At 39.9% G+C, this 16,714-nt stretch overlaps 1 protein-coding gene and 2 pseudogenes across 1 annotated transcript in view; 2 read left to right on the top strand and 1 right to left on the bottom strand.

The window, feature by feature from the left end:
- Positions 1-3,873: 3,873 nt before the first annotated feature.
- LOC148736673 (uncharacterized) lies at positions 3,874-5,194 on the top strand (annotated as a pseudogene).
- Positions 5,195-8,728: 3,534 nt separating this feature from the next.
- Positions 8,729-11,009, bottom strand: LOC148736672 (uncharacterized; annotated as a pseudogene).
- Positions 11,010-13,160: 2,151 nt separating this feature from the next.
- Positions 13,161-16,714, top strand: part of LOC111326604 (uncharacterized) — a 14,733-nt gene continuing 11,179 nt past the window's right edge. The window contains exon 1 of the mRNA XM_088747965.1: positions 13,161-13,469. Within this exon, the coding sequence (XP_088604091.1) occupies positions 13,191-13,469 (279 nt within the window). The 5' untranslated portion in view covers positions 13,161-13,190. The remainder of the gene's footprint in view (positions 13,470-16,714) is intronic.

Raw genomic sequence — 16,714 nt, 5'->3', positions numbered from 1 at the left:
ACCAAACGCGAGGGCCGTACTGGCAGAATATCGGCCCGAGGTCTTGACAGTACGGACCGAGCGCAAACAAAAAAGACCGAGGGCCGATATTCTTCCAGTACGGTCCCGAGCAAGCTTGGTTAATAAGAGATTTATTATACTACTGAAGTTCAAAGGGACTCAAGTGCGGTATCATTCAGGACCATTCGGGACAGTGCCCTGTCCAATACTTAGAGAATATTGGACCGGCAATACACCGAATGCAAATATGGCGTCCAATTTGAATTGTCATTGTTCTGGACTCACTAGCCTCGTCTTCACGTGGAGATACAAAAGGATTATTACATGTGTGAGAGGCTAGCCAGTCCAGAACAATGGCAACTCAAATTGGACGTCATATTTGCATTCGGTGTATAGAGCATTTTGATTGGTTGATTTTAGTTATTGGCCCTCTGACTGCCCGAGTCGTGTAATAATCTTTCTTAGATACGCGAGCACTGACTTAAGTAGTTGGATGTCGACTATTTAGATAAGAGGAAACCCAGATATCAACTACTCCACGGATTGTGGGTTTTTTTAGTTTTTATATGCAGAAAATGGAGATATACGCTATGGGTGGGAACATGGTAACGAAGAAAACAAGAATAAATTAGTTGAATGTAAAGCGTTCGTTGATACCGTGAGGAATAAGAGTGCAGATTTGAAAGATAAACTTTTGTTCTAGAGTTTTGCAGCTTCTCGAACTACCCAAATGTAAGGAAAGGCCGCAGACTGTCATATGCTCCTTAAACATCTATATGACAGTTGTCGAAAACGTGAAAAGCTGAACTCACGACTTATTCACTTGATTCAATTTTGCTATTACATTTCAGTTAACTCCCACTCACAACTCTCATGAAAAAACACACAGTGCCATATATGGGGCGATAAAACCCGTGCTGCATACATGTTGTTTGGTTACGTAACAGACAAACGAAGTCACTTATAATGTCACCAATTTTAAGACTAATAAATGTAACAATAATGATAATAATAATAATAATTTAATATTTATATTGCGCAAATTAACATGTCGATATGATCAAATGCGCATCACAACACTGTTCGGGGGACTTTGGCCAGACTGCATCAGCAGTTTACAAACAATCGAAGGAAACTTATTTGAAGATGCCCCCTCCCCGGAATTCCCAGTAAACAGGCCAGACCACATCACAGTGATCGCGTGAGTGGGTTCTTTAGCGTCCCCTGCCTAACCAAATTATCTAATTAATAGACGCAGGAGACGGGATCTACGGTTTATTCGTCCTTATCCGAGAAGACTAGAATGTCTATCCATTTCTTATTGAAGAAAGGTAGCGCATTCTCCTCAGTTATTTTAAGACCTTGAGTGTTGGTACGGCCGGGGCTCGAACCATCGACCTCGACCTCCCGCTCAACAGTCCAGCGCTCTAACCAATTGAGCTAACCGGGAGGCGGTATGCGGTAACGTGTAGTTTCTAACTGACAGTCTGATAAAACCAAAATTACCATGTTACTCCCACCGTGGAACCCACACAGTTTCTTTAGAAACTTACTCTTACTTGTGAGGCGTGAGTAGTCCAGTGGTCAGTGCGCTGGACTCTGGGTTAAACGGCCCGGGTTCAAGTCCTGGCTGGGGCTTCAAGTTGAGTCCTTAAGCAAGACACTTCACTCACATTGTTTCGTCTTCTCGGATAGGACGTAAAGCCGGAGGTCCCGTCTCTTAAAGGGTAAGGGGTAAGAGACGTTAATTTCCCACGCACGAGATTACTGTGTGCTGGATGTCCTCCCCTGGGGTGGGTTGGGTGGGAAAACAGCAGGTCCACATCAGCTTATACAGTTGCCAATAAATTCAACCTGCTTGAACAAATAAACATGATGATGATGATGATGATGATGATACCCCTTTTATTCATTCAAAAGTGAGCCATTCAATTTGGTAAGCCATTCAATTGAAGTGAACAATTGAATTCAAATGAACATGATTCAATTTGGTATTCTAATTTAAAAACAATCCACCCGCCATGGGTATGTGGTTGGTATCAAAAAATTTTTTTCTGACCGGCTCGAGACATGAGACAAGCTACTTTTGAACTCGTCGATTTTTTGGAAAGTGTTTCTTAAGCGTTTTAACAGGAACAGAGGAGTATTTCTGCTTGTGAGCATTGTCCTGGCTTCTAGGTAAGAGTTGAAATAAATAATATGATAAAACAAATATAAGCCCAAGTGATCCTGACGCAATGTTGACTTTTTTTACCGATGGATGGGTAGCAGCTCTGCCGGAAAGCATTCTGGAAGACACAACTTGGCACAGAAAACGCTTATTCGTCAGAATGGAGAACAGCAAGCATTTGAAAAGCAACCAAAAAAGGTCAATAAATGTGTCGCGGAATCTATACGGACTCCACAGTCCTTGGCTTACTCGACATCAATCGAAGAGGACTATAAACTATCTTCTTTTCCAAGATTTAGCCTCGACGAATCCCGCCGGCGACGTTTCAGCAATTCCTTTTAACAATTCCAACGTAGCCGTGATTTCAGACGATTCTATCAACTCTCTCGTTGTTACAGCCGAGTTTACCGCCGTTCTCGCAAGTATATCTACAATCTACCACAGTAGTCAGGGTTAGTCTTGCATAACTACTAGCTAGTATTTTTCCCACAATCACGACTACAGCAAAATCTCAAGCCAACCTATTTTAAATATGTGCACATTTAATTCTTTTTACCCAACAGCACGTTTCTTCCTCCTTATTAAGTGGAATAAACGCGTGCAATTACAATATCCCTCTTACACTAGTAAATCAACGGTGTCCGGTCTTTTCGTCCAAGAGTCTTTTCGTTCAAGTCTTTTCGTCTAAGAGTCTTTTCGTCCAAGAGTCTTTTCGTCCAAGTCTTTTCGTCTAAGAGTCTCACTTTTCGTCCAAGAGTCTTTTCGTCCAGGAGTCTTTTCGTCTAAGAGTCTTTTCGTCCAAAGGTATTTTCACCTAAGTCTGTTCGTTTACTTGTTAAGTCTTTTCTCGAAGCAAGTAAATAACTCTTAGAAGCCTAGATAAGGCTCTAGAAAGAACTTGTTGCGAGCCGCCGCCATTTTAGTTCTGATACCTCTGGTCACCAATCTTCGTTTACGAATTCAACGTCGTGAATTTTACGATAAATACACAGAGAATGAATGAAGTTGTAACGCAGTATATTTTATTAAATAGGGGCAAAAGTAAAGACTTGCTTGCCGTTTATATTTCACGCGAAAGAAATGGGAAAGAAATACTTGTAAATCTTCAAAATTAATTGTTTAATACTTATTGAAATACTGTTTGTACAAGTTCATTCTTCACTCGTATTACCTCTGCAAGTGCAGCTTCGTTGAAACACGAAGGCGCGCGATAAAATAAAGAGATATTTTGGCTCCGCTCCTTGATTTCAGCTCAAATGCAATAATCATCCAATATGGCGGCTATTGTTGAAGAAAGGCCTTCAAATCTTCTACGTTTTTCCTTTTTATTTTCACAACAATCTACATCCAGTATTTAGAAACAGATTTGAAACTACGCTGTGGTAATATTATGCGATAGCGAAGCGAATCATTTCTAACCTCAAATTTCAGATTAACCGCCACAAATAAAGACAGTTTTGATTAGTTTTGAGGAAAGAAATGCAAACCTCAACAAATTCCTCCATCGTTATAAAAACGTAGAAACTTATTAGAGCTTTTCACTTGCTTTGGATCGGTTGCAGCTCCAAGCTGTTTTGAATATAGAGTCATAAAGGTCGGTATGCCACCACCCTTGACTGCAAGTACCATCGTTAATGATTTCCATTCTCGTTGTGCTCTTAGCCCCAAACAACCTGAAAAGATCAGATGACGTACCTACTGCAATGACTAATGTAAAGCAACCTGGAGGTTCCTTAACTGCTGTTGTTGGAGATGGAAAAACGGCTGACGACACATCTGCCATTCAGGCCATTGTTAACCACGTTGCAGGTTCCACCAACAACAAGGTTTTCTTCTCTCGTGGTGAGTACCTGGTCAGTGGTGATATTACTATCAGTGGCTCGGTTGAACTTCATGAAACTCACAGCGGTATTGTAGTTATCAAGGCGTCGAATCCGCACGCTATACAATTATATAGTACTTCACCAGTAAAGTTTGTTTCGCTGAAGTATCTGTATTTTAACAGAATTCTAGTGGAATTCAATGGTGGAACCCAAGAGTCATCAGCCACAAATGATATTACAATAGAGAGCTGCGTATTCTTTTCGTCATCAAGTCCATCTTCAATTGAAGAAATAGATCTGCAATTGGATATGCAGATGCTTGGAAACAGTAGTGTTTACAGAAACGTTTTTTTTACGGGATTCAGGTGCATTTGCCGTTGCTCAAAGATATAGCCGTACCCTGGGCGTTGAGGTAATTGCCAACTTATGTGGCCTCGATTTAAGTAATTTAGACCGGATGTCTACCCAAGTTGAGCCAGTGGACCATTGGCGAGATCAAAGAGCGAAATTAGAATTTCTTAAAACTCATTACAATCTTAATCTGACCAAGGCTTCTTTGAAATTTGTTTATATAGCCAGTGCGACAGAAGAATGAAAATAGCGAAAAACATTTTCAACGGCAGACCCAATACTGGTGATCTATTCAAAGGTCGTGCCATGTACCTTAAAGGGTTTAATGACCTAGAAGTCAAAAGCAACTATGTCAGAGGTTGGCCTACGGATGGATCAGGTGGCATTAAAGCTCGAAGTGGAAAAAATATTTTGATTCCACGTAATTACGTCGACGATTCAGGCATTCTGTTGTATCCGCACAAAGTACAAAAGGACTGTCTTTATGATGGTCTCAAGAACGCGATAATTTACGGAAATCACATCGTTCAGCGAACAGAACAAGGCGAACGAGAAAACAGTATAAGCTACTATGAACCTCATCAAGTTAGAGAAAATAAAGATATTTACTACTCTGTTAGCGTATTTGAAATCCTTGGAACCAGCGACTGAGTCCGCATGCGTTTGGCTGACCAACGGAAATCTGTCTCAACATCACGTGTACACAGATAACATATATTATGGGACCGCAACGCCAGTGAAGCTTCAAGCGAACGAAGGTACTTCATCATATGAAACAGGGGACATCTACCAAGAATTCAAAGATCTGTATAATTATCCTTCATACAAACTGAACATTCCACTTTATTAAACTTAACACTTGGTTCTTAGGCCAGCGTGTGGTCATCGAGTTAGGAAGCGCGCGGGAAGTTTGGAGAGCACGAGAAAAGCCTTAGGTTGCGTTCACGCTTGGTGCCCGAGCATTAGTGCCAGGGGACTGGCGCAAAATGGTACCAAATGCGTGTTCAGACATTGGGCACCCGATACGTCCCTGCTCGGTTCAGTACCTTAGTACTAGTAGGTCAACCTTGTATTCGGGCGCGGGCATGGTGTCCGAATTCTGGCGTGGGTACATTAAGGCGCGGATCTTGGAAAAATTTTGACCGATTTACTGCAAAACGAGCGCTAAGGGCGCAAGTTCCTTGGGGGATCCGGGGGCATGTTCCCCCGGGAAACTTTTTCAATTTTAGCTACCCAAAGCGCCCTTTCCTGGGCTTTTTGAGTCAGTCAGACAATATATTTGCCAGTTCCATTCTCCTTGAATGAAGCCTTGCAAATCTGCAAATTATTTCGTCAAAGTCAATGTCCATGTTGGAATGAAATTGCAATTATGAAAGTTCTGACCGATTTCTGTAAAACGGTGGAAACCGGTGTGGATCCGCGCCTGACATTAGTGCCTATCAAGAATTGCACTCGGGCACCGTGCTCGAAGGCATCAAGTGTGAACGCAGCCTTGTTTCATCTTAGAATAATTGTAGCTGAAAAAAGGAAAGGAAACGGAAATGTTTACACTTTCATGAAACATTTTTCCGTACATGAGCAAGTCTGAAATATGAAATAGTAGTAGTAAATGAGCTGGTTGAAACTCTGTCATATTCCATGAATGTAGGTGTCTTGTGACTATGGTTTTTTTCGCCTGTACCTGGACTTTCGCGGAGAACACATTAATGAAGGGGGGAAATAACTCGGTAGGCATCACTTAGGTGCGGAAATGGAAATTCGTCGACGATTTCTAATCCTGGTACACGGAACCGCTTCGGTGGACTTACTTTGGACGTCACGGATCAAAACTCCGTTTGGTCCCAACAAAAGTTTATTTTGGTTCATTTTGACGACTGACGTGAACGCTAGCGTGCTCCCCAGTGTAATCTTTGATACTAGTAATCCCAACACAGGGACGGATGCAGTCACAACAGAGTCATCGATGTAATCCGCTCTCAGATCACAGCAGAGTGGACAAAGTAATCGAAAAAGCTTTACAATGTACTTACTTATATCCTATAGAGCGAGTGGTTCTATTGTACTCCAAATGTACATTATTTGAATTGAATCGCAAAAGAAGCGGAAAATGTCTCTTTGCAGGAGCCCATCACTTTTGTCTGTACCTACAGATTAGTGAATAGTCTGTAGTTTGCGCGCGCAATGCATGATTTCCGGTGGAGCAATCTCAAGTTCACGGACAGCGAAGTAAGAATGGCCTCTCGACTCGCTTCATCGTCCCAGTGAGAAACTGAGAAATTACTTGAAGATAAAGATTTGGAAAACACTAAAAGATCGACAAAAGTGGCGAAGGAACTGTTCTACGAATACCTTAAAGAGAAAAATATCCAGGAGCCACACGACAAAAAGGAATCAGCCCAAGTGAAAATTTGTTTACCACACAGTCGTACATTTTTATGTGTTCCAAAATAAACTGCCTTCGCTACGATTATACGTTTGGCGTTATTTTCTTTAAAACAATGTATAATAAAACAATTTTTGGATGAGGTTTTTGTGATATCCGGAATAATCAAGGTCTCGGTTGGTGTTATCAACCTCGGCCTTCGGCTTCAGCTGATAACACTTACCTCGACCTTGATTATTCCGGATATCACAAAAACCTCATCCAAAAATTGTTTATTATTACACGACTCGGGCAGTCAGAGGGCCAATAACTAAAATCAACCAATCAAATTGCTCTATTGCCGGTCCAATATTCTCTAAGTATTGGACCGGGCACTGTCCCGAATGGTCCCGAATCATGATACCACACTTGTGTCCCTTTGAACTTCAGTCGTATAATAAATCTCTTATTAACCAAGCCTGCTCGGGACCGTACTGGAAGAATATCGGCCCTCGGTCTTTTTTGTACGGACCTCGCTGCGCTCGGTCCGTACTATCAAGACCTCGGGCCGATATTCTCCCAGTACGGCCCTCGCGCTTGGTTAATAAGATATATTTATTTTTCGCCCTCTTCCGCCCCCTCCCCCTGCCGTCAACTCTAACTCCAGGCTGAACATGGCCGGTTGAATAAACGTTCGCTCGCTTTTCAACGTTAATTCGCCCTAATGATACGTACGCCTGCCATGCTTCTCACAGTTTGAACTTAAAGATACTTATCTGAGGTGGGAATTAAAAGTGAAGAATTAAACAAAATTTCTGCGTATCTATGCGATGGTGGTGTTTGGTTTGAACAAGGAAAATTATCATGTGAAAAACATTAAATCACCGACACAAGTTCACCTGGCAACTTCCCTAAGGAGTGATTTACCAACAAATGTTGTTGCCAGTGCTATCTACTTAACAAAGTCCACTTACAATAAAAGCACAAAAGGACCGATGTGCAGGTGCAATTATACGGCGAGTACAAAGCGATACGTACAAGTTGGTCGTTAAAAGAGCTTGGTAGTGGCTGTTTATTTATTTATTTTTTAATCACAAGGAAAGAAACGCAAAAGAATTGAGAACGCTAATAAAATATTGAAAAAGTGATAGATAAATATGGTCCAAATGGCCCGTTAAGTTACCAGGGTTTTCAAGAAACGTGCCTCGAAGCCGGAAAAGCCACCCGGCCCTGCACTCACACGGCTTTGTTGCAAAAACTTAAAGGAAAAAAAAAAAATTAAGGACTAAAAAAATCGCGTTCTTCAATGAATTATTAGGACAAACAAAGGAAGACTTTTAATTGTAGTTTTCTTTTCTTAGTAGTCCCGCATGCGCCCTTCGATATAGTCCCACTTAGGTCAAAACAGAATTTTCAAAAACTTCCACACCTCGTGGTCATATAATGCTGCGCTAGGTCATATGTCATGACCTCCAGCCAAATATTGTCCCTTACGGCCGGACAGAACTTAGTTAATAAGTACATATTACCACCGTTTTTTTAACCGATGGGCAAGCTGTTGTGTTCGTATTTCGCCTTACGGGACACTTGCCTAGTTCACCATCGGCAGCCAGTTATGGACTGGAACTGATAGTGAAATCCTTGGAGAGGGAGGAAGGTAGTGTGTAAGGGCTAATTGTAGATAATGCAAAATAACAATTCAAACAACACATATGCTCTACGAGTTGTGTTTAGTGCCTTCTCAAACATTTTTGTAACACATTTATGAGTTTTTTCTCACGTAATTCTCATTCCCGCATTTCTTCTTTAACCCTTCGAAAGTGACAAGCATCTGATTTTACCTTCCAATACCACCCCTGAATCACACACTAATAAGGTCACAAGAATAAAGGAAACTTATAGTGATCACGAACTAAAGAAGCTCTTGATTGTGAAAAAAATCTGATTCTCCTTACCGGCACCTTAGGAAATGTCTACAGAATAGTATGGAGAATATGCACACTGATGTTAATGTGTAGGCGGTTAGTAGGGTGGAATGTCCAGTTTGTATGCTGGATAGTTATACAGATCTTTGATTTCTTGGCCGATGTTTCCTGCGTCATACGATGCAGTAGCATTCCGCGCTTCGAGCATCACTGGTGTCGTAGTCCCATAATACACGTTGTCTGTGTACACGTGATGTTCAGACAGATTACCGCTGGTCAGCCATATGCAAGCGTACTTTGTCGAGTTCCTGACTGCACCAATGATCTCAAAGACGTTAGCAGAGTATCTGATATTCTCGTCTTTCCCAGCGTTGTGAGGCTCAAAATAGCCTAATTTGCTTTTTGGTCCGTTGTAATTTGTTCGATCTACGATGTGGTTTCCGTACACCACAGCATTCTTGAGACCATCATAAAGACAGGCCTTTCGTTTACTGTAAGTATACAACAGAATACTCACGTCGTCTAAATAATTACGGGCGACCCAAAGATTTTTTCCATTTCGAGCTTTGATGCCACCTGATGAATTTGAAGGCCAACCTCTCGCGAAGTTTCTTTTTACTTCCAGATCATCAAACCCTTTTACGTACACGGCGTGATCTCTGTGGAGACCGGCGGTATTGGGGCTTCCGTTGAAAATGTTTTCCGCTATTTTTATTCTCTTATCGCACTGGCTATAAAGACAACTTTTAAAGAAGCCTTGGTCAGATTTAAGATTGTAATAAGTCTTTAAAAATTTCAATTTCTCTTTTTGATGTCGCCAATGGTCTACTGGCTGAACTTGGGTAGACAACCAGTCTAAATTACTTAAATCGAGGCCACATAAGTTGCCAACTACCTCAACTCCTAGAGTACTGGCATATCTTGAAGCAACTCCATATACACCCGAGTCGCGTAAAAAAAGACGTTTTTGTAGACTCCACTTTTCGAAAGATTTATCATTGCCAATTGTTTCCTCTTTCCATTGTATGGAATTGCACTTGCCGATGAAAAGAATACACAGCTCTCTATTGTTATATTGCTTGTGGCTAATGATCCTTGGCTCTGACCATCGAATACTACTCGAACTCCGTCAAGATAAAGATGCTTCAGTGAAACAAGTTTTACAGGTTTAGTATTGCGTATTATTTTGGCATATGGAGTCGACGCCTTGATGACCCCAGTGAAGTTCCACTGGGCCACGGATAGTAATATCACCGCTGACCAGGTACTCACCACGAGGGAAGAAAACCTTGTTATTGTTGGAACCTGCAACGTGGTCAACGATAGCCTGAATGGCAGATGTGTCGTCAGTTTGTCCATCTCCAACAGCAGCAGTCGAGGAACCTCCAGGTTGCTTTACATTGGTCATTCCAGCAGGCACGTCATCTGACCCTTTCAAGTAGTTTGGACCTAGGAGCATAATGAGAAGGGAAGTCATTTAACAGTGGTACTTACAGTCAACTGTCATGGCATACAGACCTCTATGACTCTATATTCAAACCAGCTTGGAGCTGCATGGTTGCCACGTGACTAGACCTTGTCAGTGATTGACCAATGGCGAGCTTAGGGTCATTTGGTCAAAGTATCAAGTTCATGAAATTAAACGCTGCTGTGTTTTTCAAAACCATTCAAACTTTTGGGAAAGAAGTTTTATATTCCCTATTTTCGTGTCGCAAAAGTTCAGCACAGGCCTTTATAATTAAACAATTCAGTTTCTTAAACAGAACGAAAATCTTAAGAACAAACTAGAAATTCTTGGAAAGCATTCCATTATAATATCCATATTCTCCCTGGTATCTCAGCTAAACTGCGTTTGCAGAGTTTTTAAACCGATTTAAGACATTTAAGGGTGTACTCGTGCAAACACTATTTCAATTTCTATATAAGAAATTAAACTGGAAGATTTAGATGTATTTCTTTTACAAAAAAAAAAATACATTGACTTCTCTCCATATTGTATTTGTTAGCGAATCTTCGTCGTTATTTCAATTTTACCAACTAGACACAAATAAGTTACGTTATACAGCCAGTTTTTTTATAATGTTCGTACTATCATATTTGTAACATAGTGGCAAACTATTTCCTTTTTGACCTTACCTGATTTCTTTTTCATCACGTTTTGTCGCGCTCCATTGTGATGAATAAGCGTTCTCTGTCCAAAGTTGAGTTCTACAGAAGGCTTTCTGGCAGAGCTGTTACCCATCCTCCAATGGAAAAATCAAAGATTGTGCCAAGACCCGTTCATGTTTTTTTTTCCTTTTTAATCATATTAATTTTTTTAACACTCACCTAAGGGCCAGAACGATGCTGACAAACAACAGCACTATCCTTCTGATCATGTTACAACGCTTTCAAAAATTTGCCGAGGTCGGTGAAGAGTATTTTATGATACCAACCAGTTATAAAATATGAAGGTTTCACTGACGTTAACCGTCAAATAAAACGGTAAATAACATTTAGCCGTCAGGCAGAAAAAAAGCCGTTAACTGGCCAAAATGTGAACCGTAAAAGGCATCACCCAGTTATGTGGGGGTCTGCTGAACTAGTTTCAACTTATTACAACTCAAATTAAATTGTATTTGTTTATAAACTTGTTAAATTTACATTAGATATTTTCGCACAATGTCTTTTTGGCAGGTGTTACCCAAATTGACTGTTGAAATCAAACAAATTGCTGAATAATTGCTCATTTTTCCCAAGTGTGAAAATGTTCAAGCGCAATGATATTAAAGAAAGTGCTTCGAATTCGGGAGTAGTTTATTAACAATACATGCTTGGGATAACTTATTTCATAGCAGTAATTCAGAAATTAGTTTCTGGTTCGGTTTTTAGTAATAATGGAAATTACCTATATGCTAATAGTCATTTGTTTTAAAAGGAAACATATTTGTGACTTCGATCCATTTGACTTACTGTAATGCAAATTTCTCGCTATTTCTTCCTGGAATTTCTAGAATTAGTGATTTACCACCGTTAACAAGCGTCTGTTTGCTATTATCTTTTTACAGCTAGCTATGGTTTCATAACTTGTAAGAAGTTATTTCAAAACCAGCTAATTTGCAGTTTTCTCTCCATCGTCGAACTGTTTTACTCTTGCTATACTTAATTGTTATCAAACAATTACGTTTTAACCTCGTTTCTTTCAAAGTTCTGTCTTTGAACTTAAATATCCTTCGATAAAATTGCATCCTGTTTTTTTAATATAGATCGCTCATGTTGTCAGTAAAAGTTTAACATGAAAAAGTTTTGACAATGTCTAATCTGAATGACCTTTATTGCTAGGCAACATGGGATCTGGACAAATTTTTAATTAAAAAAAACGTGGAACGACATTTTTTAACTTATTAGTGGAAACTTTAGAAATGCAAAACAGGTGTAATTTTGCTGAGTGAATGCTTAAGATTTTTCTTGATGAAAATAATTGCTTCCATCTTTGATTTTTACAGCTGCTGAAGAAAGAAAGAAATTTGTACCAAGGGGGTGAGGGACCGTCAAAAGGAAGGAGAGGGGAGGGGTGGGGCCTTTCCTTGAACCCCTCACCACTCCCTCTCCCCATCGCCCACGCAAAATCTAAATCAAACTTGGCCGGTTGAATCAACGATCGTAAGCTTGTAACATGTTGTAACGTTTATTCGCCCTAATAAGAATGTGGAAAATAAAGGCGTAAACTTTGCCTGTTTGTTCTCTTCAGTTTTTTCTTTTTTCCCATTTTGTTACGGAAAAAAAACTGTTCAACTTGGTACTCTAAGCCGGTCAAATTCCAAGTTGCCGCAAAATTAGCTTTATGAAAACGAATGGAACCAGCATAGCCCCTTTGATGGCTAAATGACCCAAGCACTCAATTATTAGACTACAAAGAGTCGCTTCTTTTCGATGAAGTCCCGTCGGGTGAGTAAAAAAAAAATCGGCGAAGAAAAAATTATTATTCACCGCGTGGAACTCTGGAAGTGAGGTACGTGAACATGATTTGTTTTTGTTGTGGCTTTTCTGTTTCGTTGATTTTGTCTTACTCACGCAACAGGGTAAAAGTAAAGTCTGTTTACGAGCCTAGTGGCCCATCAGGCCGGTGCTTAACTCCGGTTTCTGTAGCCTGAAGCGACTAAGAGTATTTCTACTCCCCCCCTGGATGGGGGCCATCGCAGGTTACCCCCCCCCCCCCCCAGCATTAAATTTACCGGTACCCATTTAAACACCTGGGTGAAGAGAGGCACTGTGAGAGTAAAGTGTCTTGCCTAAGAACACAACACAATGTCCCCGGCCGGGGCTCGAACCTGGACCACTCGATCCGGAGTCGAACTCGCGCAACAGACTTCACGAAACTGAGAGAATAGACCGGACTACTCGTAGTCTACTCCAATGAAAGTCGCATTTTGAAGTCTTTCCTCTCTGATCCTGACATGCTCTTTGTAAGGAATGGAACATTACGTGTATCAAGGACATCAGAGGTCCTCATACATAAGGTATCTATTGTTAACTGACTATACCGCGGACAAAAAGCCAAAAGGGCCGAGATTGCCAATATGGCGGCCCCGATTGGTATCGTGGGCTGCTTCAGATTTGCCTCAAAATCGCGTCAGATTTTTCTTTTCTCTCGGAATTTTGCATCAAAAAGGAGAAGAAGAGAGCCAAAAGCAAATTTCAAGCGTTATGATAATGTCTACGCAATGAGTTATCGAGAACCACCCAAACACATATTTACCGAAGCAATGGGTGCACTACGAGCGTACAACATTTCTTTGGAGGGAATCACCGATCAAATTGTGGAGTTGTATGTCAGGGTTAACATGGGAGAAAAGAAGGCAAGGTTCTTTTAGGATGTTTTTCTATTTAATTAAACCGTAATCAGGGACTACATATGGATAATCTGGGTTTAGAACGACAAGTGTCTAAATTTACTATTAGTACATAGCTGTTTTCAGAAAAGTTGGCGAAATTCAAAAAGCAGAAAAGTGCATACGACAAAGTTTCGAGGGAGGTTTCAGCTCACGGTCCCTTGATTTCAGAATAACAATGACATCTGAAAAAATGCCCCTACCCCGGTAAGGTTCAAACTCCCCACCCCATGGGTACAGATGACAGTCCAGGTTGGGGTTGTCTGGGGAGGTGGAGGGATTTCAAAGTTTGTGCCAGAGAAGAAGTATGGAGAATGGCATGGAGAAAATGTATACTGATGTTAGAGTGTGAAGCTAGAGTTAATGGCTAGCTTTACACGCTGATGTCAGTTTGTGTTTTCTAAGCTTTGGTTGTTTCCAAGCCGTCGTTTCTTAGTTTATTTACCATGTATCACTCAAAGTATCATGGTTGGTACGGGGTCTGGAAAACCTGGGGAGTCCTGGAATTTTATTATGACAGTTTCTATGACTGGGAAGTCATGGAAAAAGACTACAGGTCCAGGAAAGCCCTGGAAAACTGCTTAACTCAAGTGATAAAGTTTTAAGAATTTGCATTATAAGAAGTGTATGTAGACCATAAGGAGAAATGATTTTGCAATCTTGGGATTAAAGAGGTTTAAGGTGAAATTTGGAGTCCTGGAAGAATCAATCTGAGTCCTAGAAAAGTCCCCGAAATTTGTTTCTAAAAAAGGGTTAGAACCCTGAAATAATTGATTCAGTTTTTTAGATATTTTGATGGTAATTTAGTTTGTAGGACAATGAATACATTTGCGTTTCTAGGATATATGCATTATTTTAAGCAAGTGTGGGGTCAAAATGGCTGGATGTTGGCTAATTTCCTTGTATGCTGTTCCTAAACATTTTTCACAGCAAAGTATTTTAAGGATAATAAACTTAATAACCTTAAATTTTACATAAAAATTTGCTCATCTACTTATCCTTGAAATACGGAAGCCGAAAAGGGACAATCCAGAAATATTTTTCAAATCCCGAAAAATATTCAAATTGCAATATTTATTTTAAAATCAATGTAGAAAAGTTTGACAAATCCAAAGATATTTTGCAAATCCAAAAAAATATTTAGAAATCCTAAAAAAATTTTTCAAAATCTGAAAATATTTTGCGAATCCAAAAAAATCTTTTGAAATCCAAACAATGTTTTCAAAATCCGAAAATATTTTGCAAATCCAAAAAAATATTTTGTCACGTGCTATTTGCGCCAGCAGTCACCCAGCGTTTTCTTGCCATATTCCGCATCATCGCACATACAAAATGGCGAAGGAACGAGAATAGAACATGTTCTGTCATAAATGTGGAAGAGAATGTGGGAACAATGAAACATTCTGCCGTTGTTGTGGAACACTAAAATGGCGTGAAGAGGAAAGCGTGTTGTCCAGCTCGGGAGACGAGAGATTGGCTATAGAACATTACTTTAATAAGGGAAAACGCTACGAGACAAACTGCAGAAATTGCAGAATAGAGCAGCCCGTGTGTCGACATTCTCTAACTATGATGCTGATGCAACTGAGCTACTCGAGTTTTTAGGGTGGAAAAATCTTGCACGCCAGCAGGAAATCCATAAAGCCACCATGATGTTTAAATGTCTGCACAGGCTAGCTCCAAGGTATCTATATTCAAAGTTTACGTGGCGTGACTCTGCTTATGACCTCAGGGACTCTGAAAATAAGCTTAATGTTCCACTATCGCGCGCTAATTATTACAGAAAAAGCTTTAGCTACAATGGCGCCACATTATGGAACAGTTTACCACGCGATATAAGGAACACAGAGTCTCTGGGGTTATTTAAACGTAAGATCAATGACATTCTTTAAGTCTAACGCACGGCATTCACGGAAACCAGCTTTAGTGTTATAGTATGTAGTTTTAATTTTAAATATCTTAGCGTATGTGATATGTATTTTTTTAGGCTGATGAATTGATCGTGTCTAAATAAAGATTACAATACAATACAATACAATTTCGTTACGAGACCATTGTTCACCTTCTGGCAGAATACCATGGGATTTCAATGAACGTGAGGACTTTGAAGAGAAGGCTACGTCACTATGGGTTACAAAGAAACCACCTTCATTCAGAACACACTGTTCGGGAAATAGTTAGACGAGAAATTGTTGTAAAATGAGGTTGACAGGCCTACACGACTCCCCAGCGCGTGTTTAGAGTAGCCTATTCAAAGTTTGGCCCCATTGAGTATGTCTTTGGGCGACCGTCCTCTTTTGTAAGATACGAGAAACGGATTTTTGTATATTTCGTTGAGTAGTGGTTGTGTTTCTATTAAATACCAGTGTCTCATGAGAATTTGCTTTAGGTTTGGCGCTGATGGTTGGTATTGTGTAACACAAAAGGCAAGATTCGTTGGTTCGTCTTTTGTTTCTGTTGAAGAGCTAATTTCCTGTTTTTTAATTCACTTCTGAGAGGGTTGTGGTAATGAGGTCCTCTCGGTAGCCTCTCTTTAGCAAATGCGCTTCATTTGTAATTTTCTCCTCAAATACTGTTTGAGAGGAGTTTGTTCTTAGAAGTCTAAGGGTCTCCCCTTTTATGAAGTCTCTTTTAATTCCTTGTGGGTGACAGGAACTATAGTGTGTATACAGAAATGTCTCAGTTTGTTTAAAATGAGTACGCACATCAGGGATTGCGTCTTTTTTGAATCATTCGCCTTTGTAGATGTACAGCTATTTTTTTCACTGTCTCGATCGTTAAGTTGTCTTGATTGCTTTCAGCTTGCGCCACGCGCGCTGATTCGATCGTACTACAGTTCTTAGTGTTCCCATTTAACACAAAATTTTTTTGGATTTCAAAATATTTTTTGGATTTGCAAAATATTTTCGGATTTCGAAAAAATTTTTTTGGATTTCAAAATATTTTCGGATTTTGAAAAAATTTTTTTGGATTTCAAAAAATTTTTTTGGATTCGCAAAATATTTTCAGATTTTGAAAAAATTTTTTTGGATTTCTAAATATTTTTTTGGATTTGCAAAATATCTTTGGATTTGTCAAACTTTTCGACAGTGAGTTTAAAATAAATATTGCGATTTGAAATATTTTTCGGGATTTGAAAAATATTTCTGGATTGTCCCTTTTCGGCTTCCGTATTGAAACTAACAGTTTTCCTTGAGCTTTGCTTATAGAAA

The sequence above is a fragment of the Stylophora pistillata genome, chromosome 2 (assembly GCF_964205215.1).
Source record: "Stylophora pistillata chromosome 2, jaStyPist1.2, whole genome shotgun sequence".
Classification (NCBI taxonomy): domain Eukaryota; kingdom Metazoa; phylum Cnidaria; class Anthozoa; order Scleractinia; family Pocilloporidae; genus Stylophora; species Stylophora pistillata.
This window is presented reverse-complemented; position numbering and strand designations above follow the sequence as displayed.